Genomic DNA, 23,903 nt, shown 5'->3' on the forward strand with positions numbered 1-23,903 from the left:
GGTGAACTGATGGCATTTTAGTTATAGCTCAATAAAGCTGTTACAAAAAGAAAATAAATGGCATGAAAATCTAAACAAAAGCAATAAGGCTCTCAGATAACCATACCACTTTGCACAGCTGGGTGCCTTCTCTTCCCTTCCTTTGGCAGAAAAATGGATGTTTATCTAGAAAGAGTAAAACACAGGCCCTATGGACTAAAGGATACAAGGTTCAACTTAGGGCAGAGTACCATATTGAAAAATATTCAAGTACTCTCCATGTTATATCTCAAACAAGTGACCCTCAGCCTTTTCTCCCAACTCGGCTACCACAACACTAGCATCCAGATCATTATACACAAGGTAGCAGTTCAAGGAATCTGACCAGCCTAATAGAAATGCTCTAAAGATACAGGTATTTGGGAATCCCTTCAAGGAAATAGCTTGAGACAAATAACTCAACAATGAGGATCATGGTCAATAAACCCACATATGCCCTGGAAACTTCCAATGAGCTTTTTAGTGTTTACTCCTAATGTAAGTGGACAGACAAGTATCATCAGACATTTGAGGAGAGCATCAAAGATGGGTAATAGGAACCAAACAAAGAGAAATAGAAGAAAAAAAGCAACGTGAAGACAACAGAAGATGCACAGGGAGAAGAAAGCCATTTTTAAAAGAAAAATCTATTATCATCTTTGTATAGATGAATGAAGATACTGAATTCATAAAATGAAAATAGAATTCTATTAAAAGAAACATTGAAAAAACAGTAAAAGGATGAGGGCTCTTCAAAATTAAAAACACAATGGCAGAAGTGGAAACCTCAATAGAAGGACTAGAAAGTAGAGTAATAAGACAAAGAATGGAAAATAGAAAAGATAAGATAATTAGAGGACCAGTCCAGGATATCCAATATCTGTACAACAGAAATTCCAAAAAGAGAAAATGGAGACAATTGGGTGGAGGAAATTAAAGAAAAACTCCAAGTAAATTTGGACAGGAGGTTCCAAATTCAAAGTTATCACCCTAATACTAGCATAATGGATAAAAATAGTGCCAACATTTGAACACTGAAAATAAATTTTCATAAGCTTTCAGAGGACGGAAACTAAGTCACCTACAAAGGAATAAAAATTAAAATGGCATCAGATTTCTGAATAGCAACACTGGAAGCTAGAAGACAATCAAGCAATACCTTCAAAATTCTGAGTATAATTATTTCTTGCCTAGAATTCTATACACGGCCAAACTAGCAATGAAGTCTTAGGGTAGAATAAAGATATTTGCAGACACATACACTCTCAAAAACTTTTATGTACTGTGTACACTTTCTCAGGAAAACTACTGGAGGATGTGTTCCACCAAACAAGGGAGGTAAACAAGAAAAATAAAGACATGGCACCTAGGAAGGAGGAGAGCCTATGCAATAGACAGGTGAGGAGAATTCCAAAAATTATGTTCACCAAGATCCCCAGATGACAGCTGTGCAACAAGCCTAGTGAGTCTAGACAAGCAAGACAGAAAACCCCAGGAGATATTTCTTTAAGAATATGAAATTCAGAGAAAATAGAATGTGTTTAAATGTAATAAGAAGAGATTTTTGTAACTCCCACATCTGGGAGAGGTTGGGGTGGAATAACGATAAGTATCTAGAAAACTGAGTAAAAAACCATTGCAAGACAAACAGAAGGGAAGGAAAACAACCCTATTATACCACATGATTCATCTGAGCAAAGAAATTACATAGTCTTAATTTAATACTGTATATCAATCTAACCAAAATTACGATATGACTATAGTGGAGATTTTGAAAGAAAAGAAGTATATTTGCATATGTGGTAGTTGGGTGGGTGGGGGGGCGTGAAAGAGCTAAATCTTCATCTTCCATAGTATAAAGGATAAAGATAAGCATGTCATTTGGAGCTATGGAGGTAAATACCAAAGGATGTAGCTAAAAGTGCTGAAAGTGTTTGCCTCTGGGAAGTTACAAATGTGTTTGTGTGTGTTGCGGGGGAGGGTGGATTTGCTCTTTAACCCATATACGTATATGCACATGTAACGTACTTAAAGTAGAAAATGAATTTATAATTAAGAAATACCCCAATATCTTCCAGAAAGAGTATATCCAATACTTGAATAATTACTGTACCTGGAAAAATGCGCATTCTGAATACTTCCTCCAAATTGTTTCTGATCTGGGCTTATTCTGACAATATTTTGCATACATCTGAAAATCATCCTTCTGTGATAAAAAAACAAATTCAAATGTATTACTAATATGTGAATATGACTTTTGCCATCAAGAAAGGCTAAACAAGAGTGTAACCAAGCATCCTAGGAAATGTGGCCTAAAGGGCCTACTGTACTAGCAGCTGGTCAAAAGCCTTTTTTATATTCCAAGAACAGCATGCCCATTGCATCTGGTGGGAGGACACATAATTATCTAAGTAATATCAGAACTTCCACTTGCCAGGCTTGAGGCTTAGATGGAGCCTTCTCTGTCTGAACTATAAAAACCTACTTTTTGCAAAACGATGAACTAATAGGCTGCCAAGTCTGTTATTAGTCTCTTGATTCCCTAGTGAATGAACTTGTAGCTGACTTCCAAGTTAGAGCCTACAGTCCAAGGTTCATCACTGGGACTTTATCATTGCAGCATAATCCATTTAGGCACTTACACAATTCTCTTTCCCTGGAATCCTCTTTCTCTGACACTCATGAATGGGCTACCTCCTACTCATTATTTAACATTTATCTCATGAGTTATCTCTTCTATACGACCATTGTTTATACCCCCATTCTATGTAAGACGCCCCTTTTCTGGATTTTCCCGGGACCATTTGTATATTTCAAATCTAATGCAACTCATCTTCTACACAATTAATAATTTCCCTGTTTTTATACCTAAATAGATTTGGGCTTGGTATCCACATTATCTGGCACAATGCTTGGTGCATAGTAGGTGACCAGTAAATGGTTGTCAAATAAATAAACAATTCATCAATAAACATTTATTAAACCACAACTGGTTGCTAAGAATGCTGCTAACCTAATGAGAGATACAACAATATATAGGATATGGACTCTCGATCTAAGGGCTTTCCATTAAGTTTGGGAGAAAATTCACGTATACATGTAAAGGTGCACAAGCACAGTAAACATAAAATCTCCAATGAGTAGGATAGACATTACATACTATGGAGTCTAAAGGAAGGATAAACTGCTATTGCTTGATGAGGTTGGGAAAGAATTTGGTCATAATTTAAATATGTTTAAAGTTAGAACATCTTAACCGGGCACGGTGGCTCACGCCTGTAATCCCAGCACTTTGGGAGGCTGAGGCGGGCAGATCACGAGGTCAGGAGATCGAGACCATCCTCGATAACACGGTGAAACCCCGTCTCTACTAAAAATACAAAAAATTAGCTGGGCGTGGTGGTGGGCGCCTGTAGTCCCAGCTACTCAGGAGGCTGAGGCAGGAGAATGGTGTGAACCCAGGATACGGAGGTTGCAGTGAGCCGAGATCACACCACTGAACTCCAGCCTGGGTGACAGAGTGAGACTGTCTTAAAAATAAAAATAAAAAAATAAAAAAATAAAAAAATGAAGTTAGAACACGTTGAGCAAGGTTGACACACAGTTCTTTCTTATCCTTATTTTCTTCTCATTTCATAAACACTTTCTGGGATAAGACATCTATTTTGAAGCTTTCAACAATCACCTCTATTGAATTAACTCTTAAATCAAGACAAAACTGATCTTTCAGGAAGAAGAGAAACTGCATAAGCAGAGAAGCATACACAAAAAATATTCTAAAAGAAAACTAATGGAGGAGAGTATGATCACTAACCTGGGAAGTCAATTGTATTAACCATACTCGGGACACAGAGGAATGGGCCTCCCTAAATGCTTTTGTTGAATGAAAAGAACTGACAGCTCTCTGTTTCTGTGAAGTTCCTGTGATAGATGCCTTGATGGCTGAAAGTCAGACTAGATCCAATTCTAAAACTTTACATGTACTTTAATAAGACAAATAATATAAATAATAAGGTGTTTTTTAGGCAAAAAAAAAATTAACCAAGCCCCAGATGGTTCAAGCCCCAGATGGTTTTGTTATGATGATCCCAACTCTTACATCTTCATAGTCAGGATGGTCCCTGGATTACTAGGATTACCCAGGAGTCAGTGTTCAAGAGCTGAGCCACTGAAGCATTTGATACCACAGAATGGAATGGGTATTTTTATGCTCTGGATATCCCAGTGCATCCATTTCTGCAGCAAAACTTGGTTTGGTATTAAATACTTGCTGGAGTAATGTATCTTCTCCAAAAACATAAAGACATAAAGTACCTATCTTGTCTCCAAATCTGTTCTTATAAGTGAGTTGCTATTTTGGTGGTGCATATTTATATATATTTAAAAAATAATTTAACTAACCCTTTCCAGGAAACAAGGTCCCACTCTTTCTGGAGCATGAGCACAATTTTCCAGGCTGCTCAAGAAAATGCTGTGAAAATTTCAGAGAAAAAAAATTGCATGATTTTATGTGAAATATAATAAACTGGTAAAGAGAGCACTTTAAATAGTTTTATAAAAAATAAATATTCAATTCAGCAATTACATACTCGTTATGGAATTCATATATTTCTGCCATGTTTCCAAAGAGAATGTCCTTTTTATTTCTCAGGAGAGGTGGCATAAGATCAAACATCTCTGGATTATCCATCTCCGCTCTATAACCCTACCCAAAATAAATACATTCATGCATTTTAAAATAATTACATGCACATTTGGTTGGGCTACTAATGGTGTAGGTACAGCAGAATATTAAGGGATTTGATGGTGAAGTTTTTTGAATTTTATTTCAATTTTAATTCAATTCAAATCTCCTACTTCCCAAAGTTATCCATGACTTTTTTTTTTTTTTTTTAGAAGGCAGGGCAAGGAAAGGAAGTCAAGTTTTCCAATCAAATAGGCAGAATAAAGTAATAGCTCTTTGGCCTTCAGAGTAGCTTGTAGTGTAGGAAACAAGATAGAAACCAAGATAAAAACATAGATTACAGGTCATCAGCTTCTCCTTAAATTGGCAATACATGTTTAGGTTTTTTCAGACCAAATTAATATCATGACATTTTTGTCAAAAGAATATTTTATCCCATTCTCAGTTTTTTACATCACAATCTCTAAATAGCACCCTGGGAATAATTGTAACAATCGGCCGTATCCCTAAGAGAACATTTTCTCTTCTGTAATAAATTCTGAATCAATCATTCCCATTACTGAAGGAGAGCCTGAATGTGCACGTTTAACCGACATGCTGCATCAAACAATAAAAGAAATGCCCACTGCTGCCATATGACAACCAAGGAAGGAGACGGAAGTAGAAGATTGCCCCTAAACACTTTCTAATGAATGTAGCAAGGGATCATTCGGGAAAAGATAGGGCAAATACAATTTGAGTCGCTTACCAACAAAACAGTATACAGTTCTCGAACATAAACTCTCTCAGTCTGTATCAGTTCATTTAGTACATGGCTAAAATGAAAAGACCATATTTATCAGTTATTTTATTACTGAGATCTATATTGCAATGTTTCAAGTATTATCATCATGAGAAGGTAAAAATAGCTAATGCATAGGAATTATCAATGGTTTTCGTTTTAGCATCAAAATATGAAACTACTTTTATGGTTTCTAGAATAAAAGCTATATATATATATAGTCTTATGGGTGGTTTTTATACATTGTATTTATATTCATTATATATATAACATATATATATATATCCCGCTTTCTTTCATATATATACACATATATATGCTCAAGGGTTACTATTAGCTTTAAATAACTTTATGTCTAACTCACTGAGATTAGGAATAAATTTACTAAAAACTCACAATAACTATTCCTAAATGTCTGAGGTTTTTATTGTTTGGGGGTAGCATAGTTTATGAACTTTAATACCCTTTTTTTCCCTAAAAAATAAGTATTAGCATTTTAGGCACTATTTTTCCCTTTTCCCAGTAATGTTCTGAAATTTTCTAAAGGAGGCAGCAGATTTTTTTACCCTGGTCTCCTCAAGTGTAGGTCATACTTATATTTCCGTAATGTATATAAATATTTTTTTGAGACGGAATCTCACTCTGTCACCCAGGCTTGAGTGCAGTGGGGTAATCTCGGCTTACTGCAACCTCCACCTCCCGGGTTCAAGAGATTCTCCTTCCTCAGCCTCCCTAGTGGCTGGGATTATAGGCGCTCACCACCACACCTGGCTAATTTTTGTATTTTTTGGTAGAGACAGGGTTTCACCATGTTTGTCAGGCTGGTCTCGAACTCCTGACCTCAAGTGATCCGCCCGCCTGGGCCTCCCAACATGCTGGGATTGCAGGCGTGAATAACCACGCCCCACCTGTTTCTGTAATAATTGTGTTTACTGTCTCTGGAAAATAAAGTATATTTTCCTTTCAATGTGATTTCCAATTGACATCATATTTAAAACTCATTTCCCTTGTCCCCAGTATAAGTAACCCATTTGATTTAACTTATACTTTTGGCTTTTTTTCTTTTTCTTTTTGCATATTAAAGCATTTAACATTTGAGAGTCTTACAGTATAAATATGTGTCTGTATATATATATATGTATCTCATACATACATATGTATACATACAACTTGCTGCAAAATGCTTGCTAATTACAACTGTAACATCAAATTAAAAAGATGAATATTCTTATGTCTAGAATATTAATATACCATTATAACAATGAACAAAACAATTATTAACATCTATAAAATAATATTGTATCAATCTGTATAATCCTTTGTAATTTTTGATGTACCACTCTATTCATTTTGTATATCGAAATTTGCTGAGAGAATAGATCTTAACTGTTCTCACCACAAAAAAAAAATGCTAACTACGTGAGGTGATAGATGTGTTAACTAACTTGATATGGTAATCATTTCACAATATATACACATATCAAAGCATCACATTGTACACTTTAAATATACATAATTTTGTCAATTATATATCAATAAAGCTGAAGAATTAATAGATAAGCTAACTACCATGATTTGATCATTATACATTGTACACATGTATCAAAATTTCACACTGTATTCCATAAATATGTACAATGATTATGTGTCAATGAAAAATAATAATAAAACTTTTTTTAAGAATGATAAACGAAAACCTCCATTTTATTTCAGTCTGGGGTAAAAAAAAGAAGATACCAACATTCTGAAAAAGTTTAGTTAATTTTCTTCAAATCACATAAATAGGCTATAGGTTGGCCAGGCCTAAATCCTGGACTTCTGACACCTAAACTAGCGCTCTTTTCATCACACCCAGTAAAACCCCATTCTGTGAACTCAAATTTCTAATCACATTGGCCTTGAACACTGAACCAGACTCCCACAGTTAGATGTGTATGTGAGTTTATATTAATAAATAAAGGATACTTCTTTAAAACATCCAAGCTATTGCCATTGTCCAAACTGGAGGATTGACCAGAACTTCTCTTCTCCTGACAATCATGCACCACTTCAATCTGAAATACAGAAAATAAAAGTTAAATTAGCACCTCTGTAGGTATAATTTTTCTTCAAGGCGATCCAGCTCAAATTAAGTTTATTCTAGGTCCTAACTCTGAAGATAAATTGAAAAATAAAACTATGATTTTTTTCAAAATAACTTTGATACGTACTAGTAAAAAGTGATTTAAGTTGCCTAAGAAAACAGATTTAAGATACTAATTAGAACTTATTTTATGTATTAACTCTTTATTTATTTGGCAGTCTTGGAAAATAAGGTTGATTCATAAAAAGTTAATTTTCTAGATAACTAAAGGGTATTCATTGAAGAACCAAACATCTTTTTAACCATAGTGATTTTTGATGGAAACCTTTCTAGAAAATATTATATGCATCCTTGAATTCTTTAATCAAAGACACACGACATAACTGATCCTTTTCCTTTTTTTTTCTAAGATCTGGGGCAAGCTAGAAGATCCTTTTCCTAATGATTCGATGGCATCATCATAAGCTTGAATATGATAAAATCTAATGATGTGCTGCAGGGATACCTGCAGAACTCTATTCTTTCTTGAAATAACTGTAACCTGTACATCTCTGTCTCTACTCCCTGCCACATGTTAGTCGCTATAAGTTGCCTCCCTAATTCTAATAAATTGCCTTATTTTACAGACTCTAAAGGACTTGGACTGGCCTACCGAGTCAACTGCAAAAGATTTGTGATGATTATTTCTTTTAAGAAGCATTTGAAGTGTATTCCTGGTATCCAATCTCAGCTGTATTGGACAGCTGAGCTTGCCAAAAGCCTGACCTCCAAGTAAATGTAACATTTCTTTGTGACAACTAGAACCCAAAATGAAGTACAGTATCTATCAGCTAAATATTTCCCCAAAATGTGACCTACTTATTACAAACGAAAGAAACAAGCATGTATTATGACTTTCTATATATTAGGCACCCACAGTCCTAGGTGCTTAACACATATTATATTTAATCCAAACAGCATTTAGCAAGCAATGGCATTCTTTTCCTCATTTTAAATATGGGAAAACTGAGGCTCAGAGAGATTTTACAACATGTAATACTACAGAATTTGGCATTCACCCTGTTTCTTTCTTGAAACCAGAAGTTGTGGCCGTACAGAATAATAACCAGGCTTCGTATATCAGTATAGACCATTCACTAGGCTGCTATTAATTATATTAAAACTTAGAGCATTATCATATGCCACACATGTTCAAGGTGCTTCACAAATATTAGATTATTTTATCTTTAACTCCATGATGAGAGTGTTCTATTTTTATGCCCATTTTATATATGGAAACTGAGTTCCAGAGAACTTACCCAAGTTTATATAGCCAGTAAGTGATGGAACTGGGATTATAAGCCAGGCAGTCTAGTTTTACAATTTTTACCACTATGCTATACTGCCCCTTAAAAATATGTTTTCATCTTTATTTACCACAAAAAACACAAGAAGAAAATGTGGGGTCTTGGGGACTGGGAGCAGTGGCTCATGCCTGTAATCCCAACACTTTGGGAGACCAAGGCGGGAGGATCACCTGAGGCCAGGAGTTTAAGATCAGCCTTGGCAACATAGCAAGACCCTGTCTATCAAAAAAAGTGTTAAAAATATTAGCCTGGCATAATGGCCCATGCCTGTAGTCTAAGATACTCAGGAGCCTGGGGTGGTAGGATTTCTTGAGCCCAAGAGTTTGAGGCTGCAGTGAGCTATGATCGCACCACTGTAGTCCAGCCTAGGCAACAGAGCGAGACCCTGTCTCAAAAAAAAAAAGAGAGAGAGAAAAGAAAATGTGGGATGTTTTAGCTATGATGAGTCTACTTCTTTACAGATATCAGATTATCATGGATAACTGAGAAGAACAGAATCTTGTATCTAACAATAAGTAAGTAGATTGGGCACAGTGATGCACACCTGTAGTCCCAGCTACTCAGGAGGCTGAAGTGGAAGGGTGGCATGAGCCCAGGAATTAGAGGCAGCAGTGAGCTATGGTCACCCCTGTGAATGGCCACTGCACTCCAGCCTTGGCAACATAGTGAGACCCTGTCTCTAAAAAAACTTAAAAACAACAACAAAAAAGAATGGATATCTTTTTTGAGCTAAGAGTTAGCCTCTGCATGGTCCATTAGAACCTGTCCTGTGTGCTTCATACTTGTAGGACTGGAATTGCTCATGAAAGAAAGTTTATTCTGCACAAAGGTGAAATGCTTATTTACGATTATTGAAGTGATGGTGGGTGGTGGTAAAAAGAAGCTGGAACATATATAAGATGTTCTACAGAAATGATTCTAACCTTGAGCCAGGACTTGAGAAACAGCTCATACTGAGAAACTGGCATATCTGGGGATATGCCAGTAATGCAGTGAAACACAATGCAGCAGCAGCTTTTTTTCTTTTAAATAGTCTTTCAAAGACACAATATTTGTCTAGTGAATGAAACATGTGATTTAAGGCTCATACCAACTCTGCAACTAAAGCAATAAAGTCAATTTTGAATTAATTAATGATATTTACTTTTAAGTTGCTCTGATTTTGTCTCCAAGTCTTCTTCCCTGGTAGAGAAATGTGAAAGAAGAATTTCAAACCAGAATTAAAGTCAGCACTTTTAATAGAAATACATGTATATTTATTAAATAACTTGAGTTAATATTCCAATATGTTTATATTAGTATTTTAAAATCACACTATAGAAGATAATGTTTGGTTGGACTTACTCACATGATTTCAGCTTCTTACTGAGCATGATTTTGCTACGTATTCACCCATTCTCTCATTCATCAAACATTCACTTACTTGCCAAGCATTGAGGTAGGTGTTAGTGCTCATAATTATTTGCAGATTTAGTATTCATTCTGACACAAAAACATTTAATCAAATTGTAGCTCATTGATTAACTCAATCAAAAAGAATTTTGAAAACAATCTAAGTTTAATCTACTAATTAGAGCATCTACACTTGTTTGGCACTTTCTACATATTGAGCACTGTTCTAAGAGCTATGCATATATCTTCTTTTTTAATATCCAAAATCATCCTAAGAGGTAGGTAACAACTTCTATCCCTATCTTCTAGATAAGGAATTAAGGTTAATATCTTGTCCAAGAAGCAGAGGTGGTATTCAAATTCATATAATCTACTCTCAGAATGTTTCTAACCACCATATAAACATTTCCAAAGCATGATAAAATGTTAAACATGTCATCAAAATTCAAAACTTTTACCTTTATTTTTTAAATGTTTAGTTTAAAAAGGGTGAGCCACTGTATTATTAAGCAAGGAATCCAGACGTTCCTACAAAGCCGAAGGCATGGTCCAACCAAAGACTAGATTGTTTAGATCCTAATTCTCAGGGCTGCTGAAAAGGCTGTTACTCACACAGGCTGCATGAGACTCCTCTCTCCATGAAAGGAACAAACCTTTTGTCCTTCCCTCCTCAGCAGGAGCCAGTGACAGGCACACTCAGGAAAACGAAGGGCTGCTATGTTCTCTAGACTCCATACTTCACTTTCACTTATTAAAATATATTTTCTACCTAAACTTCAAGTTTATATCATCATATATGTAAATATATATTAAACAGTGGGAATTATACAAAATTAATTTCTCAATGAATACTAATATGCTCCACTTCAAAGAAACCTGTTCTACAGAGATCCAAACTTATTTTTAAAGGTAACTTGAGAGGCAATTATTAGTTTTGCCAATTAATTCTTTGCAAATACATTAAGAGATACAAAATAAATATGTGCACAACTTATGAGAAACACATCTTATTCTTCAAAGCAAGGTAGATGTATTCATTTTTAACAATATAAATACATACAAAATGATTGAGCACCTACACCATATGCTAAGCTCTGTGTTTGGGGATACAAAGATGAACTGCACACAGTTTCTGCCCTTACAGAGCTTAGTTTAGCAAGAGAGACAGAAAACAGACAATTCCACTAAAGCCAAGAAGAAATTTGGGGGTACTTGTTATCACACAGCATGAACACCTAAGCAAACAGGGGTGCAGGGAAGGAGGAGATCTGGGGAGGAAAAGCTTACCTGAAGGAAGTGGCCTAGAAATAGGAAATCTGATAGAGGAGTAGAAGCTAACATGTGGGAAAGGGAGAGGAAAGGAAATAGTGTTCCAGAGAGAGAACAGTGTGTGTAATGTCCACAAAGTAAGACACCTAGGAAAGGGAAGAAAAAGTGGGCAGGGTAAGTGGAAGAGACAGAAAGACTGTCACAGTTGCCAAGGCCAGGATGATGTTAGCTCGGATTAGGAAAGTGGCAGTAAGGATAGCAGTGGGGATGAAAAAAAAAAGTGAATGGATTCGAGAGAGATACTTAGTAGGCACAAGTCCACAGGATATAGAATTTTTGATCAATTAGAGGTAGGGCATAAGTGAGGAGGAACCAAGGTCCCAGGCTTGGGCAACTGGGGAAATCATAGTGCCATTCACCAAGATGAAGAGTAGAAAGATTGCAGGAGAGATGAGTTAATCTGAGGTATGTTGAGTCTGAGTTGCCTATGGGAAATTCAAAAAGGCAAATTATAAACAGAGATCCAAAGCTTAGAAGAAAGATCTAGGCTAAAGATCCAGATTTAGGAGCTCAAGTCACATTTTACATTTTATTCCTCGCTGTCAATATCTCCCATTCTCAATAACTACACTCTATATTCAATGTTAATTCTACAAATATTTATTACATCTTGCTAAGTGCCAGGCCCTGTGCTAGGTGCAGAATTATATTTAATGCAAAAAGAAAAAAAAACTAAAATAAAACCAAAGAACAAAAAAACAGTTTGACTCATTTTTATGAGAAATTAATACTTATGTTTTGAGTTGACCAAATTTTATATATTTGGCTTAGCGATTAAAAGTCTTAAGAAATTGTTTGGAATGGATTGTTATAATCCCTATTACTAACAGAGCAATTAGGTAAAATGAACAAGGTTTGTAGCATACATAATGTTTTGATTTAATTTACAAAGCATGATGTATAATAGATAAAAACATTTATCCATCCATGTCACTTATTTATTAAGCTGCCTTCATCCTCATAAATACATTAGGCAGTCTCAAACTGAAGCAAATCCAAGCTACTCCTAACAAAAAGTTGGATCATGAAGTATCTTAAACAAAAGAAGGCCTGATTCATTTTAGCATCGCCAATTGTTTTTCTTTATTCTTTTTGCGGGGTCACTTTATGAAAGACATTGAGTTTAGAAGCATAATCTACATTTTATATAGTCATTTTCCAACATAAGCATAATACAAAGAGAATAATGGATGGTTATTACGAAAAACAGGAAAAAGTTACTTGCAGGTAGAATGCAACAATGAACTGCTGCTGTTTTTAGATGCCAAACTGGTTTTTCACATGTACACAAACTCAGAAAAATGTATTGGCAAAAGTAATATAATAAAGATGGGTACCTTTTGAAAAAAGTTTACATGCTTGAAAGAAAGAGTATCCAACTCCCACTGCAGAAGGAAATTGTAACGCCATTAAATAAGAATATCAGAAAAAATGAAACAATACAAAACAAAATGTGCTAATGAGTGACTAATGACTTGCATGGATCTGTAACAGTCTCCTCAAAACTCCGTTCCTCAACCCAAGGTGTACCACTTTAAGAACCTCTAGAAAGAGTTGAGATTTTAGAGGACAATTAAGCAAGCAGCTTTAACCAGAGGAAAGGACTAGTCCAGTTTATCAAGTATTTTTTTATAGTCTTCAATTTTTTTCACCCTATCTTTACAATAACCTGTTGGAGTCAGTAGGTATTATCGTCCTTATTGTCCAGGTAAGGAAACTGAGGCTAAAGAGGCTAAGTGAACTGTTCAAGGACACACAGCCAGTACATGGAGCCAGAAATCTAACCGAGGTCTGTCTTCTGCTCAAGAATATCAACCTATTTCAGTTTTATTCTCATAGCTATCGGGTTTTATCCCCTTACTGTTTTTTATTTTGTTATCTTTACTCTTTTTCCAGTAGTTTTAATATTCCCTGTATCTTTGCTATATCTTTGATATTGTATTTAAGACATTGCTTATAGTTTTATTTGTAAATATATTTATATATTTCATAAGTATTAAACATGTAACTTTCATAATCTTAGCCTAGTTACCTGCTTTCATCACCTTTTGAAAATCTGATCCATGCTAGATATAAGCTATTATTTTTATGCTCATTATCCTTGGCTCAAGCCTTCTCTGAATTCCAAAGCAGTTCTCCTACACTAATGAAGCTTCTGACTCTATTTAGATCAGACAGACCAAATTTACTCCCATCTTCACCCATTCCACTTACTTAGGGCCCTAAAGACCAAATTACTCTCCTCTAAGAAGCCCCAAAGGCAGCTCAAGGGAACCCCTGAGCCATCCATATCCAGAGTAGTTCAACACATTATAAGGACAATTATTATTTCCATAGAACTTAGAAAGAAAATAGATCTTACATGGATAAAACTAGGAGATTAAAACTAGAAAATGAACTCTGTAATAGTAAATTACCAACAAAATTATTCTATTTAACAGCATTTATTTAGAAAAGGCAATCCATTTTATTATCTAAGCCATTCACTTACTAGAAGCTTATAAGAACCAAGTCATATTTCACCACTATGCAATATATTCATGTAACAAAACTCTATGTACTTGTACTCCCACATTTATACAAATAAAAAGGAACCAAATCATTGCTTATCTAGAGTAGCAGTAAATATGTGTGTGTGTGTGTGTGTGTGTGCATGCACACATGTGTATACTAGCTTCATATACTTTCCTTCACCTGCTGAAAAAAAATGCAAGTTTGATGCTGGTAAAATTTTCATACTCATTTCCAAGGCTGGAGTACTCAGTACTGAGACGTTCACAATTCCTTGTACTGTACTATATCACTACTATGTTTTAGTACTGTACAATAACCTCAATCTGACTCTTGCCTTGCACAATATAAATATGACCAAAGATGCTAAAGTGAAATTTTCATCTATCCGCATTGAAGAATAAACTCAGTGTTTACATCAAGAGTAACAATATAAACAATAGCAAGAAAAAAAGAGACAGAGAAAGTAAGACATTTTACCTTGTTTAGATGAAAAAAATGGTGTTCCAGATGTGACCAAATTTTCAGGTGTGGGTACCACAAATTGGATTGGCCTCACATGCTTATCTGCCAGGTTCCTGAAACCAGCCTGCTGGTTTTCAAATATACTTCGAATGTTTTCAAGCTTGAGTTGTATAGTCTTCATTTGAACCTGCGAGTTGTATAAGAATTATAGGAAATATTTTCTGAAATGAGGTCATTACAAACCCCATTACATTTCTCAGACTCAGATGGTCGAAAAAATAATTTAGAGTTTAAAATATAACTACAAGACATTTAGAAAAATAACAAGACAGATTAATGTATTATGATCACATGGATATAAAACCAAAATCTCAACCAAAACAACCTGAGGGAAAAAATTACCAAGAAGCAGTCATGAAATTGGTCACTGCATAGAGTGATTTGCCCTTCATTGGTTCATTGGCTGAATCAGATAATGGCTGGGAAAGAAGGCATATTGCTCTTTCCTGTTTAGCATAAGAAAGCCACCAAGTTATAAAAACAATCAAATGAATAACATCGGTATAATATTTTGTTACATTTTACCCTGTAGGACATTCTTGTTATAGTCTTCTATGTTGCAGCAGGCTCCTCAGAGCCACCAATGGATAATACACCTTTGTACCTCTCCTAGATGCTTTGAGGCAGCTAGAGTTAAGCTTGGTTGCTTCCAGAGAATCACTTGGCTATTGCCATGACTGCATTTCTGATTTCCTGGGGCATCCCCTAGGATATTCCGCTAAGCATGGATCTAGATACTGCTACAATCTTAGAGTCAACTACACATTTTAGCAGCAAACAGCATCACAAATGCTCTTATCTACAATGTGGAAAATCCTTCATGTCATTTCCAAGGGGGCAGTACTGAACTAACCTATAGCTGTCCACCCTGTTAACACCAACTTCTGCCTGCTCCTCCTTCTCCAAGAAGACCCAAATCCTATCTTTATGCTTTCATTCTCAAACTGAGTAGGAAAGCAACATCATCCACAGAGCATCTGCTGATGGTCACTGCAGCACAAAGGAAAGATGTCTGGGGTAAAGTGCTCTTGACATGGACCCAACATTCTATTATAGAAGAGCTTTGGGCCTTTCTCCAGTGATGCACAACAAAATATGTGTGAGAACACCTAGCACATAAAAGAGTTTTAAAATAATGGATTTGGAGCTCAAAAAGGAAATTATTCTTCATTGTATAGCAAACATATGCCTTTGAATTATTTGATGCTTGACAGTGGCACTACTATCACCCCTAAGAGGACAATGTAAGTGCAATTTGACATAAAGTTAGCTGTGAGGTAGTAAAACTCCTCCTACCCACAGTACTGCAATTATAATTTTCTTTAAATATTTATTTGAAAATAAAAAAGCCTCTACCTTAAGCTCAGGAGATAATATTACATCAAATTCATACTGCAGTGTTTCAGGTTCATAATTTATAAAGGGTAGAGCCATTTCAAGAAAATTTTCAATGTCTTGGAGAGCTTTCTGAGCATCTTCTTTAGACTGAAACTTATCTATTTCCTGATTAGCTAGAAGACATTCCCCTTCATCACAGCATTGACGAGCCTGGTAAGAAAATCAAGAAGAAAAAAAAAAACATGAATTAATAAAGAGAAAACATATTTGTCCAATAAGTGAGTGGTTCTCAGCCTCTGGCTTCTGTGAGTCAGAAATGCTTTCAGAGCTGTTAAAAAAAAAAAGATATCTGGGTTCTGCCCCCAGAAATTCTGATTCAGTAGCTCTGGGCCATAAGTTGGGCATTTATACTTTTACAGAGCTCCACAGATACTGCTGATACACAGCCAAGGTTGGGAAACACTGCATTTATTTCACAACAACTAATTTATTCTGCAGCAGGAGTCCGACCATTTTCTCAGCACTAACACTTTAGTCGCATGTTACTTTCCCAAAATCAGTAACTGAAATATGAAATTCTTAGAAAAATATAAAGTGTAATACAAATGCTTAATGATGGCTAAAGACAAGAATAAAGTTTCCTTCCCAAAGAATGAGATGTAAAGATTAAAATGTTTATGTTCAGATATAATGTCTGTAAGTGATACCCCTATTTTATATTCCACTGCCAACACCAGGTCCATATGGTGACCTGTCAATTCATTGCCTAATCGTGAAAAGGGTCAAACCCACAAGCCATGGAGGAATATTTTCCAGTCACTGTTTAATATTTTATTTCTGTACTATGAAATGTGAAAGGAGTTTCAGGCTTTAGCAAAATGCCCCCCCAGGTTTTTAAAAATGTTCCAAGTACAAACCATCACCAGTGGAGGCTTCAGAGATGTATCGAAAATACAAAGGAAGCCATTACTCCACAATCTCAATATTTAGAACAAAGGGTAAAATTTGAACTATATTGGATCTTTCATGAATAGTTCATTGGTAGATGGATGAAAAAATCATAATCAAACTCAGTCCTTCAGACTTCTTACAAATTTAATTCCAAAGCTATACCAGTCCCTGACCATATAACCTCTGAGAAGATAAAAAGTATTCCATGCGGCAGAAGGGCAAGGTGCTTCAGGCTAGCAGGACCTGGAAAAAAATGTGTGTTCCTTTTCAGAAATGGATCATTTCCCATTACACTACCTGCTGTAGGAGTTTATGCATTTTGAAGGTCCTGCTGAGTTGTATCCGTTTTGCTTTTATCTCATTAACCAAAATATCAGAAAGGTAACGTAGCTCATTGCACCTCTGGCAGATTAAATCAAGTGCATAATGGTGATTTGCTGCAAGCTTGTGTCCATGTAATATCACAAACTGGGCCTTTGATAATAGCTCCTGATTATAACAAAGACAAAAAATAATGAATACATGATCTCTGTTCCTATAGAGAAAAAAAGAAGAAAATAATTAAGAAGCAAAATGTTTGAGCAAGAAGGATACATTGCCAAAAATACAATTTGATGTCTACTTCTTCAGGCTGCAAAAAAAAAAACACACAAACAAACAAACCAACAAAAAAACAAAAACAAAAACAAAAACTTACAGTTATAATAATTAGCTGCAGCAGTGATGTCATTAGAAGCTCATGCATTTCTGGTTATAGAAACTGAAAATTGCACATCACACCCAGAATGTGGGTGAGATTTTTTCTCCTGATATGTGTGGATTTAGAATAGAACCACCTATATTAAATGAGGTATACACACCAGCCAAGTGTATTTCATATCATCTCAGCCTTAGAAATCTCATCAGAGTTGTCATGTACCTGGACTACTTCACATACCTGAAGTCACAGGGTTTCTATGTCAAAAAATGACCTTTAGTGGCCTTGCCTCCACTCCATCAACTACTCACTCCCCCCAGTGTAGAGACTCGAACATAGTAGGGGTTCAAGAAATGTTTGTCAAAATAAAATAAATAAAACTCAAACACAGAATGAGGAAATGACTGGCCTCTCTATCTAGTGGGAAAACCAGGTTTAAAATGGAGAGCTGTTGTCTAATGGGTATACAGTTTCAATTTTATAAGGTGAAAAAGTTCTGGAGCTGTTGCACAACAACGTGAATTTACTTATCACTACTGAACTGAACATTTAAAAATGATTAAGACGGTAAATTTCATGTTATGTGTTTTTACCACAATTAGAAACGAAAAATTATTAAATGGAAAAAAATTAAGTCTCCCTTAGTTTCCAAACCAGTTTGCCTCCTCCTTCTACTATACCATAGGGCTATGTAAAGTGTCCCATGATCACACAGATCTACAAGCACAATTCCAGAACTAGTTATCATAACTGTTGCTTCTTCAATATTTGTTTTCACATACTCATGGTTCACCCATAAATCTGTTTGTATGCTGAGAATTCATCTTAAAAAGCGTGGCCTTGCTCTCACATAAAAAGCATGGCCTTGCTCTCACATAAAAGCTAAGAGTTTTTTAAGTATTAAAGCCACTAGTCCAAACTTTAAGACTAGCAGGGATAATGAAAACTGCCTCTTTTGAGTGGTTACTATATAGCCCAGTGTTGTGCTAGGTGCTTTATATACACCTAAATGAATATTCACAATTGCTCTGCAAAGTAGGTCATTTTATCCCCAGTTTATAGATGAAGACACTGAGGATTAGAAATCAATTTACTCAAGGTCACAGATAGTAAGAATAAGTAGAAATATCTATGTGAGTCTCCATTTGGTTAAACTGCATATATCCTAAAGTGGGCATTTAGGGAATTATGTTCTTGTATGTTCCCATCATTTCCAAGCACCATATATCATTCTTGATACACATTTTTCTAGCTTCTCCAAAATAATTTATGCCCTTGTTCTTATTGGTGGGCTTGAAACAGTTCACGCCATTGTCTCAGTGACCTCCTTTTACAACTAACTACATGATATATCTGTAGTGTCACCTCTGGCCTGCATTGAACAAAACAGAATATAGACCAATATAATTGTGCCTGATATACAGAATGTTGTTATGATGGGAGGAAGGCAAGCGATAAAAGGCTACAAATAGGGTGCAGTGTATACTGCTCGGGTGATGGGTGCACCAAAATCTCACAAATCACCACTAAAGAACTTACTCATATAACCAAATACCACCTATACCCCAGTAACTTATGGAAAAATAAAAATAAAGAAATTAATAATAAGGGTTTATACTACCTACTCCCGCCAAAACATGACTATTATACTGTATAATATAGCAGACATCTAAAATACAATCTTACCTGAGAATTTTCATCTAAGTTTTCCAATTTTTTTATTTTTTGTTTTACTTGAGCTATAGTCCCTGTTACATCAGCCAGTTCTGCTTGTTGGTTTAATAGAAATTCAACTTCAGTCACAAGCTAAAAATAGGAAACAAAGAGGTTTTAAAAACATAAAATTTATCCCCTTATGATCAAGTTTTATACAAAATGCTTTTAAACAAAAATATTGATGTGGAGAAATTACAAATATAAAAAAATTTGGTTATTTTATTCACAGAAATAGCTATAATCTGTTAAAATTTAACCTCATAGATATCAATGTGTACTCATGATGTATAAAAGATCACCATGTACATGTGTAGGTTCGTATATGAGGACATGTATTTGCATAAATGTATACGTGTGAGGTATGTATAGGTATATATACATTTGTGTGTGTGTGTGTGTATATATATATATATATATATATATATAGCAAATATCTAAAACAAAATCTTACCTGAGAATTTTCATCTAAGTGTTTTTTTCATCATTCCCCAGCTCTCTGGTGAATTATCCTAAAAGCAAAAGCCCTCCAGAAGTAATAAGCACATCTCCCACCCAGACCTTGGTCTTTAATACCATTTCCCAGAAAAAGAAACCAGGGCTCCTCAAGGAAATAACTGATTCCAGGGTTGAGGCAGAATAGGTACAAGATGAACTTGGAATATATTTTTATGCCAGAAAGTAAGAAAGTGATTTATTCAAATGTTGGAGTATGTCACAAGGACACAGCAGCAGTTTGAAACACCAAAATAGTCAAGAACACTAATAAATTATAAACCATCAAAAAACTAGGAATCAGAAAAGAAGTCAAATCATCTTTCTTTGCTGACAACATGATTCTATACCTAGAAAACACTAAAGACTACCAAAAGGCTCCTAGAATTGATAAACAACTTCAGGAAAGTTTTACGATACAAAATCAATGTACAAAAATCAGTAGCATTTCTATACACCAATAATATTCAAGCTGAAAGCCAAATCAAGAATGCAATTTCATTTACAATGACCACAAAAAGAATAAAATACCCAGTAATACATGTAGCCCAAGGAGAAGAAAAATCTCTATAAGGAGACCTACAAAACACTGCTGAAATAGATCATACATGACACAAACAAATGGAGAAAACATTCCATGCTCATAGATTTGAAGAATCACTATCATTCAAATGGCCATACTGTCCAAAATAATCTGCCAATTCAATGTTATTCCTATCAAACTACCAACAGCCTTTTTCACAGAATTAGAAAAACTATTCTAAAATTCATATGGAACCACAAAAGAGCTCAAATAGCCAAAGCAATCATAAGCAAAAAGAACAAAGCCAGAAATAACATATTACCCGACATCAAACTATACCAAAACAACATAGTCCTGGTACAAAAACAGACACTTAGACCAATGGAACAGAATAGAGAACCCAGAAATAAAGCCACGCATCTACAACCATCAGATCTTTTACCAAATCAACGAAAATAATCAAAGGGGAAAGGACTCCCTATTCAACAAATGGTGCTGAGATAGCTGACTAACCATATAAAGAAGAGTGAAACTGGACCCCTACGTTTCACCATATATAACAATTAACTAAGGATGGATTAAAGATCTAAATGCAAGACCTCAATATATAAGAATCTTGGGAGAAAAGCTAGGAAACGCTAATCTGGACATTGGCCTTGGGAAAGAATTTATGACTAAAATTTCAAAAGCAATTTCAACAAATACAAAAATTGATACGTGGGACCTAATTAAACTAAAGAGCTTCTGCATAACCAAAGAAGCTATCAACAGAGTAAACAGACAACCTACAGAATGGGAGAAAATATTCACAAACTATGCATCTGACAAAAATCTAATATCCAGAATCTGTAAGGAACTTAAACAATTCAACAAGCAAAAAACTAATAACTCTCAAAACACAGATATAGATCAATGGAACAGAACAGAGCACTCAGAAATAATGCCGCATATCTACAATCATCTGATCTTTGACAAACCTGACAAAAACAAGCAATGGGGAAAGGATTCCCTATTTAATAAATGGTGCTGGGAAAACTGGCTAGCCATATGTAGAAAGCTGAAACTGGATCCCTTCCTTACATCTTATACAAAAACTAATTCAAGATGGATTAAAGACTTACATGTTAGACCTAAAACCATAAAAACCCTAGAAGAAAACCTAGGCAATACCATTCAGGACATAGGCATGGGCAAAGACTTCATGTCTAAAACACCGAAAGCAATGGCAACAAAAGCCAAAATTGACAAATGGGATCTAATTAAACTAAAGAGCTTCTGCACAGCAAAAGAAACTATCATCAGAGTGAACAGGCAACCTACAGAATGGGAGAAAATTTTTGCAACCTACTCATCTGACAAAGGGCTAATGTCCAGAATCCACAATGAACTCAAACAAATTTACAAGAAAAAAACAAACAACCCCATCAAAAAGTGGGTGAAGGATATGAACAGACACTTCTCAAAAGAAGACATTTATGCAGCCAAAAAATGCATGAAAAAATGCTCCTCATCACTGGCCATCAGAGAAATGCAAATCAAAACCACAATGAGATACCATCTCACGCCAGTTAGAAAGGCGATCATTAAAAAGTCAGGAAACAACAGGTGCTGGAGGGGATGTGGAGAAATAGGAACACTTTTACATTATTGGTGGGACTGTAAACTAGTTCAACCATTGTGGAAGTCAGTGTGGCGATTCCTCAGGGATCTAGAACTAGAAATACCATTTGACCCAGCCATCCCATTACTGGGTATATACCCAAAGGATTATAAATCCTGCTGCTATAAAGACACATGCACACGTATGTTTATTGTGGCACTATTCACAATAGCAAAGACTTGGAACCAACCCAAATGTCCAACAACGATAGACTGGATTAAGAAAATGTGGCACATATACACCATGGAATACTATGCAGCCATAAAAAATGATGAGTTCATGCCCTTTGTAGGGACATGGATGAAGCTAGAAACCATCATTCTCAGCAAACTATCGCAAGGACAAAAAAACCAAACACCGCATGTTCTCACTCATAGGTGGGAATTGAACAATGAGAACACATGGACACAGAAAGGGGAACATCACACTCTGGGGCCTGTTGTGGGGTGGGGGGCGAGGGGAGGGATAGCATTAGGAGATATACCTAATGCTAAATGACGAGTTAATAGGTGCAGCACACCAACATGGCACATGTATACATATGTAACAAACCTGCACATTGTACTCATGTACCCTAAAACTTAAAGTATAATAATAATAAAATTAAAAAAACTAATAACTCCATTAAAAAGTGAGCAGAGGACATGAACAGATACTTCTCAAAAGGAGACATACAAATTGGCAACAAACATGAGAAAATGCTCAATATCACCAATCATCAGAGAAATGCAAATCAAATGAGATAACATATCACATCAGTCAGAATGGCTATTATTAAAGAGACAAAAAGGAACAGATGCTGGTGAGGCTATGGAGAGAAGGGAACGCTGATACACTGTTGGTGGGAAAGTAAATTAGTTCAGCCACTGTGGAAGGCATCTTGAATATTTAAGAACTTAAGACAGAACTACCATTTGACCCAGCAATCCCATTACTGAGTATATACCCAATGGAAAATAAATCATTCTATCAAAAAGGCAATGCAATTGTATGTTCACTGCCGCACTATTCGCAATAGCAAAGACTTGGAATCAACCCAGGTGCCCATCAATGATGGACTGGATAAAGAAAATGTGGTACAAATACATCATGGAATACTATGCAGCCATAAAAAAAACAAAATCATGTCTTTTGCAGCAACATGATGCAGCTGGAGGCCATTATCCTAAGCAAACTAACACAGAGACTGAAAACCAAACACAGTATGTTGTCACTTATAAGTGGAAGTTAAGCATTGGTTACACATAGACATAAAGACAGAACAATAAATGCTGGAGACTACCAAAAGGGGGAAGAGGAGGAAGGCAAGGGCTTAAAAACTAACTATTGGATATTATGCTCACTACCTGAGTAACGGCATCATTCACACCTCAAATCTCAGCATCACACAGTATACCCATGTAACAAACGTGCATGTGTATGCCCTGAATCTAAAATAAAAGTTGAAAGTTTTAAAAACCAATAAGTAAAAATCTTTGAATCAAATAAAGAAATAAATGGAGAGAAGGGAAGGCTCTTGCTTCAGTAGAATGCCTAGTGTGGACTGATAAATGTGGACTGGACATGGGGGTTGAAAATAATCATTATTTTGCAACCATCACAGCAAAGATTTGTCCAGGCAAACATCATCAGTTGATGCTAAATTTACGGGGAAATTTTTATGAGAAGCAGGATATTTGCATAACCTTAAATTTTCTCCCCACACATTTCCTACTAGTTAGAAGGGGAGTAAAAGTAGCTTTACAGTGGAGAAATTCAACAACATCCTGCATAGGTAATCAGAATCCACATCAACAATAAGAGGGAGGTAGGCTTCATTCACCTGCAGATATGATTCCTTAAGAAGGACACTTCACT

General features: G+C 35.6%; 1 protein-coding gene across 8 annotated transcripts in view; it reads right to left on the reverse strand.

The window, feature by feature from the left end:
- The window catches only part of MCF2 (MCF.2 cell line derived transforming sequence), a 112,285-nt gene that overhangs the window by 18,868 nt on the left and 69,514 nt on the right, over positions 1-23,903 (reverse strand). For 4 of the 8 annotated variants that reach the window (XM_034949776.3, XM_008964704.6, XM_003812303.7 and 1 more), the window contains 11 exons: positions 19,342-19,461; positions 17,256-17,447; positions 16,026-16,217; positions 14,625-14,796; positions 12,971-13,018; positions 10,057-10,094; positions 7,449-7,537; positions 5,451-5,517; positions 4,608-4,723; positions 4,420-4,489; positions 2,132-2,224 (listed from right to left, as the gene is read on the reverse strand). In XM_034949776.3, coding sequence (XP_034805667.1) covers positions 2,132-2,224; positions 4,420-4,489; positions 4,608-4,723; positions 5,451-5,517; positions 7,449-7,537; positions 10,057-10,094; positions 12,971-13,018; positions 14,625-14,796; positions 16,026-16,217; positions 17,256-17,447; positions 19,342-19,461 — 1,197 coding nt within the window. The remainder of the gene's footprint in view (positions 1-2,131; positions 2,225-4,419; positions 4,490-4,607; positions 4,724-5,450; positions 5,518-7,448; positions 7,538-10,056; positions 10,095-12,970; positions 13,019-14,624; positions 14,797-16,025; positions 16,218-17,255; positions 17,448-19,341; positions 19,462-23,903) is intronic. The other 4 variants (XM_034949775.3, XM_057301079.2, XM_003812307.7 and 1 more) reach the window with 1 other exon arrangement.

This window comes from Pan paniscus, chromosome X, assembly GCF_029289425.2.
Source record: "Pan paniscus chromosome X, NHGRI_mPanPan1-v2.0_pri, whole genome shotgun sequence".
NCBI lineage: Eukaryota > Metazoa > Chordata > Mammalia > Primates > Hominidae > Pan > Pan paniscus.